At 31.8% G+C, this 19,668-nt stretch overlaps 1 protein-coding gene and 1 long non-coding RNA gene across 2 annotated transcripts in view; one reads left to right on the top strand and one right to left on the bottom strand.

Moving 5' to 3' along the window:
• Positions 1-13,587, top strand: part of LOC142238081 (oxysterol-binding protein-related protein 9) — an 88,002-nt gene extending 74,415 nt beyond the window's left edge. The window contains exons 7-15 of the mRNA XM_075309610.1: positions 2,463-2,981; positions 3,071-3,222; positions 4,933-5,034; positions 5,102-5,276; positions 5,330-5,465; positions 5,537-5,623; positions 8,428-8,549; positions 12,168-12,273; positions 12,358-13,587. Of these exons, the coding sequence (XP_075165725.1) occupies positions 2,463-2,981; positions 3,071-3,222; positions 4,933-5,034; positions 5,102-5,276; positions 5,330-5,465; positions 5,537-5,623; positions 8,428-8,549; positions 12,168-12,273; positions 12,358-12,444 (1,486 nt within the window). The 3' untranslated portion in view covers positions 12,445-13,587. The remainder of the gene's footprint in view (positions 1-2,462; positions 2,982-3,070; positions 3,223-4,932; positions 5,035-5,101; positions 5,277-5,329; positions 5,466-5,536; positions 5,624-8,427; positions 8,550-12,167; positions 12,274-12,357) is intronic.
• Positions 13,588-18,349: 4,762 nt separating this feature from the next.
• LOC142238096 (uncharacterized) lies at positions 18,350-19,460 on the bottom strand. Its single transcript, XR_012722643.1, has 3 exons — positions 19,354-19,460; positions 18,925-19,288; positions 18,350-18,860 (listed from the first exon to the last, which is right to left on the bottom strand). It is a non-coding gene; the product is annotated as an uncharacterized LOC142238096 (long non-coding RNA).
• Positions 19,461-19,668: the final 208 nt, after the last annotated feature.

Below are 19,668 nucleotides of genomic sequence, written 5' to 3' on the forward strand. Positions count from 1 at the left end.
ATCTGGTTGGTTCAACAGAAGAAAATAATCGAGAAGGTTCAACGGTTAAAACTAGAAGTGCCCATATGTAGTAGGTACTTTTTGTTATTGTGGTACCACAATGGACTGAATAGTCTAAGTGAGCCTGAATCTTAATCGGGCTGCCACTTTAACCTAACCTAAGGCAGGAAATTACTGTCTCTAATTCGGAAAACTATATGCCACGAAGCCACTGTGGTGCAATGGCTAGCATGCCCGCCTTTCATACTGAGGGTCGTGGGTTCAATTCATCCTAAAAATGAGGATGTGCTAAACATGGAATCGAGCAGCATCCAGTGATAAGAGAGGAGTTCACAACTGTGGTATCACAATGGACTGAATAGTCTAAGTGAGCCTGAAATATCGAACTTCCACCTAACCTAACCTAACGGTTGCCACAGATGGCAGTTTTTTTTTATTAGTAGATAAAATTTTGACAACATTTTGACAAAATTATACATAGAATAAAATTTTGACAAAATTTTCTATAGATATAAATAAAATTTAGACAAAATTTCCTATAGAAATGAAATTTTGACAAAATTTCCTATAGAAATGAAATTTTTGAAAAAATTTCCTATAGAAATGAAATTTTGACTAACTTTCCTATAGAAATGAAATTGTGACAAAATTTCCTTTAGAAATGAAATTTTGACAAAATTTTCTATAGAAATGAAATTTTGACAAAATTTCCTATAGAAATGAAATTTTGACAAAATTTCCTATAGAAATGAAATTTTGACAAAATTTCCTATTGAAATCAAATTTTGACAAAATTTCCTATAGAAATGAAATTTTGACAAAATTTCCTATAGAAATGAAATTTTGACAAAATTTCCTATAGAAATGAAATATTGACAAAATTTCCTATAGAAATGAAATATTGGCAAAATTTCCTATAGAAATGAAATTTTGACAAAATTTCCTATAGAAATGAAATTTTGACAAAATTTCCTATTGAAATGAAATTTTGACAAAATTTCCTATAGAAATGAAATTTTGACAAAATTTTCTATGGAAATGAAATTTTGACAAAATTTCCTATAGAAATGAAATATTGACAAAATTTCCTATAGAAATGAAATATTGGCAAAATTTCCTATAGAAATGAAATTTTTGAAAAAAATTCCTATAGAAATGAAATTTTGACTAACTTTCCTATAGAAATGAAATTTTGACAAAATTTTCTATAGAAATGAAATTTTGACAAAATTTCCTATAGAAATGAAATTTTGACAAAATTTCCTATAGAAATGAAATTTTGACAAAATTTCCTATAGAAATGAAATTTTGACAAATTTCCTATAGAAATGAAATTTTGACAAAATTTCCTATAGAAATGAAATTTTGACAAAATTTCCTATAGAAATGAAATTTTGACAAAATTTCCTATAGAAATGAAATTTTGACAAAATTTCCTATAGAAATGAAATTTTGACAAAATTTCCTATAGAAATGAAATTTTGACAAAATTTCCTATAGAAATGAAATTTTGACAAAATTTCCTATAGAAATGAAATTTTGACAAAATTTCCTATAGAAATGAAATTTTGACAAAATTTTCTATGGAAATGAAATTTTTAAAAAATTATCTATAGAAATAAAATTTTGAACGAATTATCTATAGAAATAAAATTTTGACAAAAGTTTCTATAGAAATAATTTTTTGACAAACTTTTTTTGGGAATAAAATTTTAGTAAATTATTTTTGGCTCGAATGGCAACCGTGTCTGAGATACGTCATATGCTTAGTGCACTCAACAAAAAGTTTACTTGGATTGATTCCAAGCCAAAGATGCGGCTTCTTTAAAATAAAGACATTTTTAGCGACCTATATGCCTTTCAATCTAGGATCAATAAAATAAAAATTAGGATGTAGATCTCATTTATCGAAATTTCGTTGCGTGTTTATCTTAAATCTAAAGATTAATTCTAAGATTATAAACTTTCTTTCAATTAAAATTTCATTATTTTAAAGAAATTTGTTCTTAATATTGTGTAAATTGCATATCATAAAAAATTTTATCAGTGTAGATGATGTGTTCCATTATCAAAACATTAATTTGATAATAATGTTCTATTCTTCCGCAAGTGGGAAGGAAAATCGTTGTAGACTTACAAAATCATCACAACAAAATTCTGAATTTTTCTACGACACGATAAATAGAGTTCTATCTCGGATCCGGTTTCAAGACATCTAAATATCCACTTAATTATGAATACAAAATTGAACCTCTAAAAACTAAGATTCTAAGTTATCAGATATATTCTGCAGTATTCCTTTATATTGTAATACGTAAAAGTAAAATACACATGCGATACTCGTATTTCCCTAAACCTAAAAGGATTTTTTTAAGAGCACCACACTATACGAATTTACATACATTAGAAATTCCAATTTATCTAGCATTTGATTCATTTTTGATGTTTCTCTTCTATTTTAGTGCAACCCGTGGCTTTTCAGTGGATACATCACCACCGGCAGAAGAAAAACCACCAGAGATAAATTTCTCAACGACAACGACCACAGCAACAGCCAATGTCCCAACGTCGTCGTCACCTTCAGTGCCTGAACAAGATGAATATCAAACAGCATCAAGTACGTTTAGTGATTTTGGCAATGGAACTGGTGGAGGAGGTGCGATAACAACGGGTATTGGTGGGAGTGCAAGTGGTGTTGCTGGCACTGGAGTTCGAGGGAGCCTTAGCGGTGATGGTAGTGTAGTTGTCGATAGCAGAAACTCATCACTTCGTGATTCAATAGACTATGATGCCCTCTATGAGGAAGAAGAGGATTCAAGTATTAGCATGGAAGCACATGGTTCAATGATATCACATTTACTATCACAAGTTAAAATTGGTATGGATTTAACGAAGGTGGTGCTGCCAACATTTATATTGGAAAGACGTTCCCTATTAGAAATGTATGCCGACTATTTTGCCCATCCAGATTTATTTTTAAAGTAAGTGTGTCTTATGGCAATGTGTTACAATGCATAACCATGGATGATAAAAACCAAATTGATGACATTTTTCTCTTCTTTTATTGCAGAATTGCGGATTTAGAAAATCCACGTGATCGTATTGTTCAGGTTTGCCGTTGGTATTTAAGTGCTTATCATGCTGGACGTAAAAGTGCTGTGGCCAAGAAACCCTATAATCCCATATTGGGTGAAGTGTTTCAATGTTATTGGGATATTCCTGGTAAGTGAATAAGCCGATAATGAGAAAATTGTATTTCTATAGAAAATTTTGTCAAAATTTCATCTATAGGAAATTTCGTCAAAATTTCATTTCTAATACGAAATTTTCTCAAAATTTCATTTTTATAGGAAATTTTGTCAAAATTTCATTTCTATAGGGAAATTTTGTCAAAATTTCATTTCTATAGGAAATTTTCTCAAAATTTCATTTCTATAGAAAATGTTGCCAAAATTTCATTTCTATAGGAATTTTTCTCAAAATATCCTTTCAAAAAATTTTATTTCTAAAGAATATTTTCTCAAAATTTTATTTCTATCGAAAATTTTGTCAAAATTTCATTTCTATAGGAAATTTTGTTAAAATTTCGTTTCTATAGGAAATTTTGTCAAAATTTCGTTTCTATAGGAAATTTTGTCAAAATTTCGTTTCTATAGGAAATTTTGTCAAAATTTCGTTTCTATAGGAAATTTTGTCAACATTTCGTTTCTATAGGAAATTTTGTCAAAATTTCGTTTCTATAGGAAATTTTGTCAAAATTTCATTTCTATAGGAAATTTTGTCAAAATTTCGTTTCTATAGGAAATTTTGTCAAAATTTCATTTCTATAGGAAATTTTGTCAAAATTTCGTTTCTATAGGAAAATTTCATTTCTCTAGGAAATTTTGTCAAAATTTCATTTCTCTGGGAATTTTGTCAAAATTTCATTTCTATAGGAAATTTTGTAAAAATTTCATTATATACGAAATTTTGTCAAAATTTCATTTCTATAAGAATTTTTCTCAAAATTTCCCTTCTCAAAATTTAATTTCTAAAAAATAATTTCTCAAAATTTTATTTCTAACGAAAATTTTGTCAAAGATTTATTTCTCTAGGAAATTTTGTCAAAATTTCATTTCTATAGGAAATTTTGTAAAAATTTCATTTATATACGAAATTTTGTCAAAATTTCATTTCTATAGGAATTTTTCTCAAAATTTCCCTTCTCAAAATTTAATTTCTAAAAAATAATTTCTCAAAATTTTATTTCTATCGAAAATTTTGTCAAAGATTTATTTCTGTAGGAAATTTTGTCAAAATTTCATTTCTATAGGAAATTTTGTCAAAATTTCACTTCTATACGAAATTTTGTCAAAATTTCATTTCTATACAAAATTTTCTCAAAATTTCATTTCTATAGGAAATTTTGTCAAAATTTCATTTCTATAGGAAATTTTGTCAAAATTTCATTTCTATAGGAAATTTTGTCAAAATTTCATTTCTATAGGAAATTTTGTCAAAATTTCATTTCTATAGGAAATTTTGTCAAAATTTCATTTCTATAGGAAATTTTGTCAATATTTCATTTCTATAGGAAATTTTGTCAAAATTTCATTTCTATAGGAAATTTTGTCAAAATTTCATTTCTATAGGAAATTTTGTCAAAATTTCATTTCTATAAGAAATTTTGACAAAATTTCATTTCTATAGGAAATTTTGACTATAGGAAATTTTCCCCTAAATTTTATATCTATAGAAAATTTGGAATCATGTTATTTCTATAGAAAATTTTGCCAAAATTGAATTCCTATAGAAAATTTTGCCAAAATTTTAATTCTGTAGAAAATTTTGTCAAAGTTTTATTTCTATAGAAAATAAAAAAATTTGTCGAATTTTTAGTATACAGTATACACTCAATTAATTTGTTTTTACTTTTTTCCTAACCCTATATAGGTGAATCACCCGAAGGAGACAAAGTTACCGATGGACCTGTACCTTGGTGCCGGAGAAATCAATTAACATTTTTAGCCGAACAGGTTTCACATCATCCGCCAAGTAAGTTCAAATAGGACTCCAAGTCAACAAGATTTTAAGCATTTCTTATTCTCTTTCATATTAACAGTATCTGCATTTTATGCTGAACATTACGATAAAAAGATAACATTTTCCGCACACGTCTGGACAAAATCGAAATTTCTTGGCCTATCAGTGGGTGTACACAATATCGGTGAAGGTGTAGTGACTCTGGTTGACTATGGCGAAGAATATATTGTTACGTTTCCCAATGGTTATGGAAGGTACGCTATAAAATCTAAGTATATTCGGTTTTCTAATATAAAAAAAATCTTAGATCTATATTAACAGTACCTTGGATTGAATTGGGTGGATCGGTGGAAATCAAATGTCCACAAACGGGTTTTTATGCCAATGTAGAATTTCTGACAAAACCTTTCTATGGCGGTAAACGCAATAAAGTAACTGCTGAGGTAAGTCTTCAATACTTTGAAGAAAACTGCAAATTTGAATTAATTGTTTTTTTTTATGTTTTGTATTTCAGATTTACTCGCCAAATGAAAAGAAACCCTTTGTCTCAATCGCTGGCGAATGGAGTGGTTTAATGGAAGCTAAATGGCATGACACAAATGTAATGTATACAATAGTTTTTTTTTTTTTTTTGAATGTATGTTTCTATTTATGTTCTTGTTAGCCTATTTATATCCATATTGACGTCTTAAGTATCTAAACACGAAAATTATCAAATGTATTTATGATTCCTTGGAAGCATGATGTTAAGAATATAATAAGGCAAACTATTTTGTTATAAATAGGCTATCGTAATAAGTGTAGTAAATGCTTGGAATATAACTCCCAAAGTCGATTCCAATTGTAAGGAGGAAATCATGGAGAAAAATCATTGATACATTGTACTATCGAATAGACAGACAACACGGGTACCGCTTAATCTGCTTCTTCGTAATCTGTGTGAAATCCTAATATGTTTCCTTTTTGCGGTTCTTCAGAAAATTAAAGCGACCCCAGGAAGATGACTGAATTTAAAGCATGCCGTGACTCACAAAAATTTTCGCTCCTACGATTTTAATCATGCTCATGTTCTCAGTTAAGCCCCAGCTGTATAACTTAACAAGTAAGGAAAGTCTAAAGTCGGGCGGGGCCGACTATATAAATCTGAAACCGATTTCAATAAAATTTGGCACACTTGACTACACTACTAATTGTACTCCTAGTGCAAAAAATTGGCCTCTGTGGTCATATGAGTGTAAATCGGGCGAAAGCTATATAAATCTGAACCGATTTCAATAAAATTTGGCACACTTGACTACACTACTAATTGTACTCCTAGTGCAAAATTTCAACCAAATTGGGGTAAAACTCTGGCTTCTGGTACCGCATTAGTTCATATCGGGCGAAAGATATATATGGGAGCTATATCTAAATCTGAAACGATTTCTTCCAAAATCAATAGGGTTTTATTCTGAGCCAAAACACATCCTTGTGCCAAATTTGAAGTCGATTGGACTAAAACTGCGACCTAGACTTTGATTACAAAAATGTGTTCACGGACAGACGGACATGGCTGTATCGACTCAGGAGCCCACCCTGAGCATTTTTGCCAAAGACACCATGTATCTATCTCATCTACTTCTGGGTGTTGCAAACATATGCACTAACTTATAATACCCTGTTCCACAGTGTGGCGCATAAAAATTCGAGGATTGTCCTTATATCTAATAACGACTTCTAAATTATGTTGCGTTAGTTCGGATTTTCGTTTCGTGAGTGTGCGTGAGTCCTACCAAAAATAACGTGCTTGAATAAAATTTTTCCGTCATGGGAATGACCATATGACCCTTTGTATGCAAGGCGTACGGATGGTGTTGCCAGTATTTTTCTCTACTCCTCAAAAATCCCCACTTTAAATAAAAAATTCTCAATTCTATATTTATGGGATATATTTTCAAATCAATGATGAGCACTGAAAGGTGTGCAAAATATACGACCGAATTCTCACAAAATGATTTTCCCAATTGTAAAAATATATCTTAGTCAAGTTGAGTAACATTATAAAGTAGCCCTTGTACCTTTACAATAAAATCCTGTGTCCGTTTCTAGTCGAAATGCTCCATTTGGGCCGTATTGTATGCAGTGGAATAAATAGGAGAAACGTTCTCTATTTAAAATTTTGAAGATGCGCTATGCTTCTTTTTTAATAATGTGTGTAAATAAATAGCATTTCATGCAAACCTAATTTATTATACTAAACCGTTTTTGATTGAAAAAATTTCAACAATAATCCCCACATTTATAGAAATTCCCCACCGAATCCCCAACTCAAAAATTTCGTCCCGATTCACGAGAAAATAATACCAATTTGGGCAACACTGCCCGCCTATACATTTGAAAATCCCAAATATCAGCCGATATGACGGATTAAATTAATATATTAATATTAAATTAATATATTAAACATATCGGCTGATATTTGGAATTTTCAAATTTTCAAAAAAGTGGAAAATCAACGTTTTCATTTGTAATTCTTAGATCCGATTCCTTAATGTGTTGGTATTATTTATGGTGTCGATAAAACTGCTGATCTCATACAGAAAATCCGGTCTATCTTCGGGTTAAGTAATATTTGGAGAATGAGAAACTGGTCATTAGTCTGCCATAAACTCCATTTTAAAATCTAATATGTGCACTGAACTCATTTTTAGTGGGTAATCAACGACATATATTAATATCGTTTCAATATAATTACAATCGATTTTTTTATTATGGATGTATATAATTATATAAATGTATGACTTTATGTATGCTTATATTTAATATATATTGAATGTTATTCCAATTATGCCCATGTATCATATATGTAAGGCAATTGAAGTAAAAATTATTTTTTTGTTTATTTTGCAATTTTTTTTTGGTTTGTGTAGTTATTGTATACGTAATTCCCACTAATGCCTTTCTTTGTTCTATCTTGTGTACCTTACCTGCTCCTCTATTATTTATTACCCAAAACATAAACTAATATTTCATCCTTTGTATGCTCTAACAAAGGATTTAACCTACTGCAAAACTATCCATAGTCTATATCATCAATACTCTCCATCAACGTCATCCTGTAACTGTCGATTACTTGTACTTCTCTCTTAAATATTCTGGTCAAATTTCTCTATGTTTATCTAGAAAATTAAATATATTTTTTTTAAGACTTTTTGGTGGTCCTCTATTGTGTAATGTGATGTTGTGTTGGATTTTTAGTTACATCTGTATTGTCTTTTGATCCGTCGTATTTGTAATTGTATTTAAACAAAATATATAGTAATATTTGTATTTTATCGCAACGTACTCGTATGTCGAAAAATTTACAAAAAGAATTTTTGCAATTTGGTTTTTAATTTTTACTCGTCAAAATTTTTAATTTTCTAGAAAACTGAAGTGTTTGTTGATGTAAATCGTATACCAATATTTAAGAAACAAGTTCGGCCAATCGTTGAACAAGAAGAATATGAATCACGTCGTGTATGGAAGGAAGTTACCGCTGGACTCAAGTAATACTCATTTTATTTCACATTATTTTTAAATTGCATATACATATATAGAAATATTATGATTGTTTACGATCTAAGAAGAGAAGAAAATTCTTTTTTTTTTTTTTAATTTTACATTGTAATCTTTTGTATATAAACCATAATTAGTTTCGGATCGTAATCAAATCATTTCATTTCGTAATATGTATTTTTTAAGATATGAAGTTATTTATAAATTTAAAATTTAATAATATTGTGAGACAGTTTTCGTCGATTTACAAAACCATCCTTATTGGGAGCGCAAACTGATAATGACGGGTAGTTTTTATTTTCCTCTTTCATTTGGAGAAAAAAAACCAGCTGATACGCAGCGATTACTTGCCAAAGCTTGTCCGGAGTGTTGTCCTTTGGTTTCAAAGTGCGAGTGGTTGTTTGTGTGATTCAGAAGTAGTGATTTTGATGTGGAAGATAAAGAACGCAAAAAAGCATTTGCCAAATCGTTCGAAGTTACACGCCAAGCCATTTCCCATCGATACTATTGGCAATGATTCAAAAGCTATGAAATTGGTTACCGTACGAGATGAAGCCGAGATACGTCAGAAGCACGGTTGTCACTCAAAACAAAAATATTCTACCAAAATTTTTGGGTTATTCTTGCAAAAAATTTTGAAATTTAAAATTATCTCATTTTGAAGGTTTTGGTCAAATTGTGTCGTTGGTATGAAAAAAAATAACTTCTTTCAAAGAAATATTTTAGAATTTTATTTCATCAACTTGAATTTTTTTTGTGAGAATAAATATCCCTTGATTTGTTATTTTTATTTTGCGTCATTAAGGGAAAGTTACTACATCGACAAAAAAATAAAAATTCACATTAGAAATTAAAAAATAAATTCTTTTAAAAATATTGATTTAATAGTTCGTTAATTCAAGAAGTACCTTCATGAAATATTTCGGGAATACAAGGCTACCTTAGTACCCCCAGATATCTCCCTCTGAACATAGTTATTACTGCATATGTATATTGAGGAAAAATAATACAAATGGAATTGGCCTATATCCTCATTTTCCTGCACAGAAATTTGGTAAACATAGCCCCATGTTCTGGTTTACGAATTAGGCACAACAAAGGCACAACTTTAAAAGCACTTCTAGAAGATGCACTCCCAATTATGTTCTTTATTTTAACTACCCATGAAGTTCTTTTAATTCAATTTTTCATAACTTGGTTTTTTCTTACTTTTAATGGGTAATTTTAACTTTTTTTGTTTTAAATAGGTTAAAAACAGAGTAAGAATTTATAAAATGGTACAAATCTTTTAAATTTTGTCGAAAAAATGCTAAATCTAATCCGAAAAAATTGTGATTTTTTGAAAATATTTGAAGAGAAACCTTTCCAACAATCGTTAGAATCCATTAAAAATTATAAAAAATTATAAAAGTTATTTATTTTACAAAATATCGCAGAATTTTTTGATTTACATCCAAAACATTGCATTCGGATCACACCTAAAAAAGTGATGCAAATTTAGTGCAACGGCAGTTGAAATGGAGAACTTCCGTCCTATGACAAGCCCATGTTAAATTCATCGCTTCAATTTTGCACCACTTCCGGATCCAAAAAGAACATTTTCACTACTTTTTTGGCGACGCTTTTTTTGCTGGGATATTGCAAAACCCGTAAAAACTTATTTTGAAACGCTCAAATGGGAAGTCCCACCCCACCCGTCTTATAGCCCACACCGAAAAAATATCACCAAAATATTTCCAATTAAAAAAAGTTGATTGAAACTGAAAATTTCTTCAATAAATAAATTAATTGATACAATTAACCTTTGATTCAAGATAGAAACATTAAGTTAATTAAGTCAATAATGGAAAATTAAAAAATTTTTAATTAAAAAATTAATGGTAACAAATTTAAAAGTTTGTCATTAAAAACTTAATTCATACAATAAAATTTTTAATCAGACTCGGAAGACTAATTCAGTTAAAAAAGATGGACATTTTTTAAATAACTTTTTTTCAACAATCAATTGTAAATGCAGAAAATAAAATTAATTAAATAAAAATTAATTAAAAAATTAATTAAGTTTTGCAATCAACATCAACTAAAATTTGCTAATGAAATCAATTAATTTTTTTCCCCCAATAAAAGTTGTGATTATAACAGGTTGGCTGATAAGTCCCCGGTCTAACAAAGAAAAACACATTTTTTGGTCAAAATTCGTTTTTATTAGTCAACATAGTTCCCTTCAAGAGCGATGCAACGATTATAACGTCCTTCCAATTTGTTGATACCATTTTAGTAGTACTCCTTCGGTTTTGCCTCAAAATAGGCCTCAGTTTCGGCGATCACCTCTTCATTGCAGCCAAATTTTTTCCCTTCGAGCATCGTTTTGAGGTCTGAGAACAAGAAAAAGTCGCTGGGGGCCAGATCTGGAGAATACGGTGGGTGGGGAAACAATTCGAAGCCCAATTCATGAATTTTTGCCATCGTTCTCAATGACTTGTGACACGGTGCGTTGTCTTGGTGGAACAACACTTTTTTCTTCTTCATATGGGGCCGTTTTGCCGCGATTTCGACCTTCAAACGCTTCAATAACGCCATATAATAGTCACTGTTGATGGTTTTTCCCTTCTCAAGATAATCGATAAAAATTATTCCATGCGCATCCCAAAAAACAGAGACCTTTACTTTGCCAGCGGACTTTTGAGTCTTTCCACGCTTCGGAGACGGTTCACCGGTCGCTGTCCATTCAGCCGACTGTCGATTGGACTCAGGAGTGTAGTGATGGAGCCATGTTTCATCCATTGTCACATATCGACGGAAAAACTTGGGTGTATTACGAGTTAACAGCTGCAAACACCGCTCAGAATCATCAACACGTTGTTGTTTTTGGTCAAATGTGAGCTCGCGCGGCACCCATTTTGCACAGAGCTTTCGCATATCCAAATATTGATGAATGATATGACCAACACGTTCCTTTAATATCTTTAAAGCCTTTGCTATCTCGATCAACTTCATTTTAGGTCATTCAAAATCATTTTGTGGATTTTTTTGATGTTTTCGTCGGTAACCACCTCTTTCGGGCGTCCACTGCGTTCACCGCCCTCCGTGCTCATTTCACCACGCTTGAATTTTGCATACCAATCAATTATTGTTGATTTCCCTGGGGCAGAGTCCGGAAACTCATTACCAAGCCAAGTTTTTACTTCCACCGTATTTTTCCCTTCAGAAAACAGTATTTTATCAAAACACGAAATTCCTTTTTTTCCCATTTTTTTCACAATAACAAAAGTTGCTTCACAAAAGACGCTCTATCTCACAAACTAATTGACTTACAGACGTCAAGGTTGGTACTATATAAAAATAATATGCATTTAATACTAGCGACGCCATCTGTGTGTCAGACCGGGGACTTATCAGCCAACCTGTTACTATCATCGTGATTGAAGACATTCCAATTAAAAAATTAATTTCGTGATTGAATCAAAAACAAAATTTTTTTTGTGTAAATTTCACCGCCATCACTGAGCTTAGCTAGTTTATAAATAACTTCATCTCTTGTTCATTAAATTTTCACGAATTATATTTTATTTTTTGACTAATTTATTTCTTTTTTTACACTTAACAAGATTCAATGACATTGAAAAGGCAACAAATGCTAAATGCAAAGTCGAACAAATACAAAGAGATGAAGCGAAGACCCGTAAGGAAACAGATGTTTCATGGGATCACAAGGTGAGTAACTAAACTTTTGATTAAAATCAATAAATTAGAAATAAAAACAATATTACCAAAAATCACATGTATTTTTTCTTTCAGTATTTCAAACCAGTTGGTGAAAATTGGATATACACCAAACCTCTTAGTCAACGTCTGTATCTTCAGGAGAAAGAAGATCAGAGATAATAAATCGAGTCTCAGAAGTATGCGTTGTTTATAGAGGACAATGAAATGATGAGAATGCTGTAAAGCACACTAGACATCGATACACATTTCCCAGGCCCAGTCTATAACACCACTTCAATTCTATTGAAGAATCGTACTAAACTCTACTTCTTCACCTCTATCTCTTTCATATCACTTTTTATGAATGCCGCCAAACCAAAAAAAAAACACGAATCTAGAAGATAAATATTGAGGAAATGTTGGTAAAATATTTTAGGTAAAACAAAATTATTGTAGTATTGAAGAGGAACCATGAAAAAAGACATCGTCACCCCAAAATTATCATAAAAACAAACACCATTTAAATTATTGTTAAATATACGATATATACATAAAAAATAACAAAAAGAACACCATCCCTGCATCCCTTTTATTTTTACGATGAAAGGGCAAGAGGGAGGAAAACCGTATCTACAGTTATTGTTAACAACAATCAGCCACACAACAACAACAACAATATTAGTATTAATGTAAATCTCAAAGAAAAATGCTATTAAAGTTTAAACTATACAATAATAAATAAAAAGCAACAACAATAACACACACACATACTCAGAACGAAAATAACAAAAAAATATAAAAGTTTACTTTATTCACACACCTACTACACAGCCGCCTATACAACACAATACTGAAACTGATTTAAAATAAAACTTTATAAACTATTTTCTATTCTAAGAATACACATGAAATGCTAACACACAATTTTTCCAAACACTCAATTGTATAATTATACCCTTTTCCAAGGAAAAAAACAAACAAAAAACAAAACACCTGCCTCCCCTTTTATCAATCTACACACATAACACATTCCTAGTAAATCCTCTTTACTCCCACACTCTTAATTAAGTCTATATACAACAACAATAAGCAAACAATATAAAGTCTAACTAACAAACGAAATACTAGAAAATATATATATACATATTCAAAACCAAATTAAACTTAAAAAAAAACGTAAAAATAAAGAAAACAAAAACACAAATCACAAAGCTATTTTTTCATAGAAACATAAAATTATATCGAAGTAACTTAATTTAAATGTTAGTTTAGAACTCCTATTACAATTTAAACAAATAAAAATGAATTAAAGAAAAACTAAAATTTAATTTGCTATTGTTGTTGAGTATGGGTGGAGAACAGAGAACGGCTGCGATCTACCTTAACCGACCAATGTATTTAGTAAACACCAATATTTGCAATCTTAAAACACCAATTGGTAAAAAAATTCAACCACCAATATCCAATGCAACCGGCGACTGTCGGTGTTTGTTAATATGAGTGTTGGTCTCTCGAAAACACCGTAGTAAAGCAATCACACAAATTGGTTACCCATATCTCAGCAGTTTGGTATTCTCTTATTTGGTACTCTCTCAATTCCCTTGAGCTAATGCCAACTGCTGGTAATTGTTGTTGTTGAGTGCAATCACACTTAAGTGCCAACCTCGTTTTTTGTTTACTGAGCATTGTTACGATGTCGATTGGTTTAAGATTGCAAGACACTGAATGCGAACATTGTTATATACTATTGGTGTTTTTATTCTCGCATTTGTATCAATGTAAAAGATCGTATGTTAATTGGTGTCTTACTCACTGCCACCGACATTTTGTGGGTAAGATTGCAATACGAAAAAAAAACCACCGGTTGCAGTTCTCTGGTGGAGAATCCCTAGTAGGGATGTAAATTTGTATATCCGAAATTCGGGAATTGTGAAAATTAGAATTTTCGAATTTCCTCATATCAAAATGAGTTAAAGGTGGATATCAAGTCACATGAGGCATTTGTGCTCAAGGAAATTTCTTAGAACACATAATAGGTTAGGTTCAATTATGCTACAGATGCCAAAGTCAATAATCGAGTTTTTGTCGAAGTCGACTTTAGGTAATCTTCAAATTCAAAATCTTCTTTTGTTTTTTTACTAAAATCTTAACGAAAATTTTTTAGCTTATAGATTCAGGCTCACAATAGTAACCTGATAAATACATCGTCTGATGTAATACTATTGCAAGGATTTACTGTAGTGTAACAGGTTGGCTGATAAGTCCCCGGTCTGACATATAGATGGCGTCGCTAGTATTAAATGCATATTATTTTTATATAGTACCAATCTTCAAATGATTCGTGTCAAAATTTGACGTCTGTAAGTCAATTAGTTTGTGAGATAGAGCGTCTTTTGTGAAGCAACTTTTGTTATTGTGAAAAATGGAAAAAAGGAATTTCGTGTTTTGATAAAATACTATTTTCTGAAGGGGAAAAATACACCCGAGTTTTTCCGTCGATATGTGACAATGGATGAAACATGGCTCCATCACTACACTCCTGAGTCCAATCGACAGTCGGCTGAGTGGACAGCGACCCGTGAACCGTCTCCGAAGCGTAGAAAGACTCAAAAGTCCGCTGGCAAAGTAATGGCCTCTGTTTTTTGGGATGCGCATGGAATAATTTTTATCGATTATCTTGAGAAGGGAAAAACCATCAACAGTGACTATTATATGGCGTTATTGGAGCGTTTGAAGGTCGAAATCGCGGCAAAACGGCCCCATACGAAGAAGAAAAGAGTGGTGTTCCACCAAGACAACGCACCGTGCCACAAGTCATTGAGAAAATTCATGAATTGGGCTTCGAATTGCTTCCCCACCCACCGTATTCTCCAGATCTGGCCCCAGCACTTTTTCTTGTTCTCAGAGCTCAAAAGGATGCTCGCAGGGAAAAAATTTTGACTGCAATGAAGAGGTGATCGCCGAAACTGAGGCCTATTTTGAGGCAAAACCGAAGGAGTACTACCAAAATGGTATCAAAAAATTGGAAGGTCGTTATAATCGTTGTATCGCTTTTGAAGGGAATTATGTTGAATAATAAAAACGAATTTTGACAAAAAAAATATGTTTTTCTTTGTTAGACCGGGGACTAATGGTGTGTATCGGTCCATGTTTTGGTATAGGCCCCATATAGCCCGATCTCCTAATTTGACTTCTTGGGCTTCTAGACACCGCATTTTTTATCCGAATTATCTGAAATTGGAAATCTAGAGGTCTTTTAGGACCACAAATGGGTGTGTTAAAAATGGTGTATATCGGTCCATGTTTTGGTATAGGCCCCATATAGCCCGATCTCCAGATTTGACATCTTGGGCTTCTAGACACCGCATTTTTTATCCGAATTATCTGAAATTGGAAATCTAGAGGGATTTCAGGAGCAAAAATGGGTGTGCTGAAAATGGTGCATATCGGTCCATGTTTTGGTATAGGCCCCATATAACCCGATCTCCTAATTTGACTTCTTGGGCTTCTATACACCGCATTTTTTATCCGAATTATCTGAAATTGGAAATCTAGAGGTCTTTTAAGACCACAAATGGGTGTGTTAAAAATGGTGTATATCGGTCCATGTTTTGGTATAGCCCCCATATAGCCCGATCTTCTGATTTGACTTCTTGGGCTTCTAGACACCGCATTTTTATCCGAATTATCTGAAATTGGAAATCTAGAGGGATTTTAGGACCACAAATGGGTGTGTTGAAAATGGTGCATATGTTTTGGTATAGCCCCCGTATAGCCCGATCTCCTGATTTGACATATTGGGCTTCTAGACACCACATTTTTTATCCGAATTATCTGAAATTGGAAATCTAGAGGTATTTTAGGACCACAAATGGGTGTGTTGAAAATGGTGCATATCGGTCCATGTTTTGGTATAGGCCCCATATATCCCGATCTCCTGATTTGACTTCTTAGGCTTCTAGACAACACATTTTTTATCCGAATTATCTGAAATTGGAAATCTAGAGTATTTTAGGACCACAAATGGGTGTGTAGAAAATGGTGTATATCCGTCCATGTTTTGGTTAGCACCCGTATAGCCCAATCTTCTATTTGACTTCTTGGGCTTCTAGACACCACATTTTGTATCCGAATTATCTGAAATTAAAAATTTAGAGGAATTTTGGTCCATAAGAAGGTGTGCCGAATATTATGTGTATATGTCCAATGTTTAGTTTAGACTTCATATAGCCCTATCTCCCGATCTGCCTGAAATTTAAAATCGAGAGGTATATTGGGATCTCTCGATTTGACTTCTTGTGCTTCTAGACACCGCAATTTTTATCCGAAATCTAGAGATATTTTAGGACTACAAATGGGTGTGTGGAAAATGGTGTATATCGGCCCATGTTTTGGTATAGCCCCCATATAGCCCGATCTCCTGATTGTACTTCTTGGGCTTCTAGACACCACATATTTTGTCCGAATTGCCTGAAATTAAAAATTTAGAGGAATTTTGGTCCATAAAAAGGTGTGCCGAATATGGTGTATATATGTCCAATGTTTAGCTTAGCCTTCATATAGCCCTATGTCCCGATCTGCCTGAAATTTAAAATCGAGAGGTATATTGGGATCTCCCGATTTGGCTTCTTGGGTTTCTAGACACCGCAATTTTTATCCGATTTACCTGAAATTCAAAATTTGCAGATATTTTGAGTCTACGCATAACTACGACGAATATGGTGTGTATCGGTTCATGTTTCCCTCATAGAGATCGATCTCCATAGTTCACCTCTTAAATGTGTAGACATCCCAATTTTATATGCGATTTGCCTGTAATTCAAAATCAAGAGGTATTTTGGATAAGTAAGCCGAATATGCTGCGTATCGATCGATTTTGATACAACCCCATATAGACCGATCTCCCAGTTTGACTTCGGGACACCGTAATTTTTATCCGATTTGCCGGAAATTCAAAATTTAGAGGTATTTTCGGTCCGTAAATAGGTGTAGCGAATATGGTGTGGATCGGTCCATGTTTTGGTATAGCTCCCATGTGTTAAGTCTCCCGATTTCTATGATGATATATATGTTTGCTTCGCAGAGTATCTGTCATCAAATCCACGTGAAATTCTATATACTTATTTTCAAGTAACCTGCGAAGAGTTTTCTAAGGAAACAATTATATTTTCTTTGATTCATGGTCGTGGGGATTTAAGATTCGGCCCGTCCCAACTTAAGTCCGTATATACTCGTTATTATTTATTTATATTTATTTATATTCTTTTTTGAAAAGGATGGAAAGACAATTTCCATTAATCTAAATTGGGACATCAACCAATGTGGGAAATTTATTGATGGGTCTAAAATTCAGACGCCATGCAAATTAGATAAATATTGTGACTTATAGCGACTATAAGCTAAAAAAGTGAAATGGGGGCCTGCATGGTCTAGAAATCATATCTAGGTATGAACCTATATGGGGTATATACCTCTTTGAAGTTCTAATAAAATCTTAATTTCAAGAAAAACGTAAAAAAAATTGAGATCGGCCTATAGGAGGGTTTTTTTCTAAATTTCGATAGATATAGACCGTATTCAGCATATCTCTCAAACTCCCAATAATAAACTAAAAAAATGCATATCATTAATACCCTTCATCTGCATTAATTGGTTTCCACACACTTTTATTCGAAAGAGCTTTGAATTCAAGCATTATCGTTTTGACATGCGGCACTCATTGCGCGCTCCATTTTATATGGCAGTAATTTTAAACATCTCCCAATAAACACAAACGTTTGAAAAATACTAAAATTTAATAATTTTTCAAACATTTTTTCAAAGGATTAGGGTAATATTCAAGTTGAGAAATTGTTGAGAAAATCGCGTTCTCAACAAAAAACAGACATTACCCTCAACAGTAAAATTCAACACAATAGCAATAATTTCTCAATTGTAATCCTCAAATTGAAATGCATCGCTACTCAATAATTTCTCAAACAGTTTTCAATGTGATAAAAATAAAAAATTAGCATTGTTGCGAATACTTTCAAACCACAATTTGTATGAAAGTCAATCCTAGTTCTAACTGAAAGTCAATACTAAATTTCTAGAGATTTTGTAAATTTTATTATTTTTTTCGTTAACAAATATAATAATCTTAAAAATAACATTAATAATATATAAAAATAATAATATAATACCAATCAAAATGTAATTATCTTATTAAACGTATTAATAAATAAAACTATGAATACAACTTTAAATATCTTAAACATTTTTACATGTATAATTCCATTTCCTCCATAATGTTGGTGTCAAATAACTATTAATTAATATCCTGGCAATTTGAAATAATTACTATCGAGGAACTTGCTGGCTTGTGTGTTAGAATAGATTCCAGCAAGAGGAAATCACAAAATATCAAACTGATGACGGGATGTAAATTGATGTAATGCACATTTTCATCCAGAAGTTCTTGATATAGGAATTGTTGCACTTTGTTTTAATTGGTTGCACCTTGTAAGTTTTCTGAAAACTTTTCTTTGTTGTTCCCTTCATCGGTTTTTCATCGGCCAACATCTTCCAAGAATATACCATCCAATGATTTTAGTTTTCTGCAAAACAATCGAGTTTTGTGATTTCCATTATGTTTTCATTTCACTTTTTATTTTGACTTACCAATTTGTATTTCTTCCAACTGACCACGTACTTCGTGTTTTCCACAAGAACGTTGGTTTTACAAAATTGTTGTTATTAAAATACTGGCAATTTTCAGGAACTTGATGACTAGATAATTGGAATAAATTTCCAGCAATTTCAATTCACAAAATAACAAATTAAACCGATGATGCGATGTAAATTAAACTATCGATGTGATGCGAATTATCATCCAGTAGTTGTTGATATGGAAAAGAATAAATACCAAGTTTTTTTGGTTGCACTTTGATTTATGGAAACTTTCTCTTCTCGATAAGCCACTATCATTTTTCATCGGCCAGTCTCTTAATGTGTCCAAGAATCAGCATCCAAATATTTTAGTTGTCTGCAAAGAGATTTGATTTTAGTGACTTCCTTAAAGTTTTCATTTCGTGTTTTAATTTTACTTACCAATTATTATAAGCAATTTCAATTGATTATTAAAAAATTTCCACATTTTTTTATTTCTTCCACGAACTTTGTTGTCCAAAGTAGTGTTGAAAACCATGTGGTTTTTTCGTCAACAAATAAGAACAAAAAAACAAACAACAAAACTTTAAATATCTTAAACATTATTAGTAAACACTTTTGCATTGATAATTCGATTTCCTTCCTTTTGGTTCCTTCATTTTATTAACATGCGAGCAATTTGAAATTAGGAACGTACTGGACCGCGTGTGAGAATTGATTTTCAGCAGAAGGAATTCACAAACTATCCATTTTAAA

The sequence above is a fragment of the Haematobia irritans genome, chromosome 5 (genome assembly GCF_050003625.1).
Source record: "Haematobia irritans isolate KBUSLIRL chromosome 5, ASM5000362v1, whole genome shotgun sequence".
Classification (NCBI taxonomy): Eukaryota; Metazoa; Arthropoda; class Insecta; order Diptera; family Muscidae; genus Haematobia; species Haematobia irritans.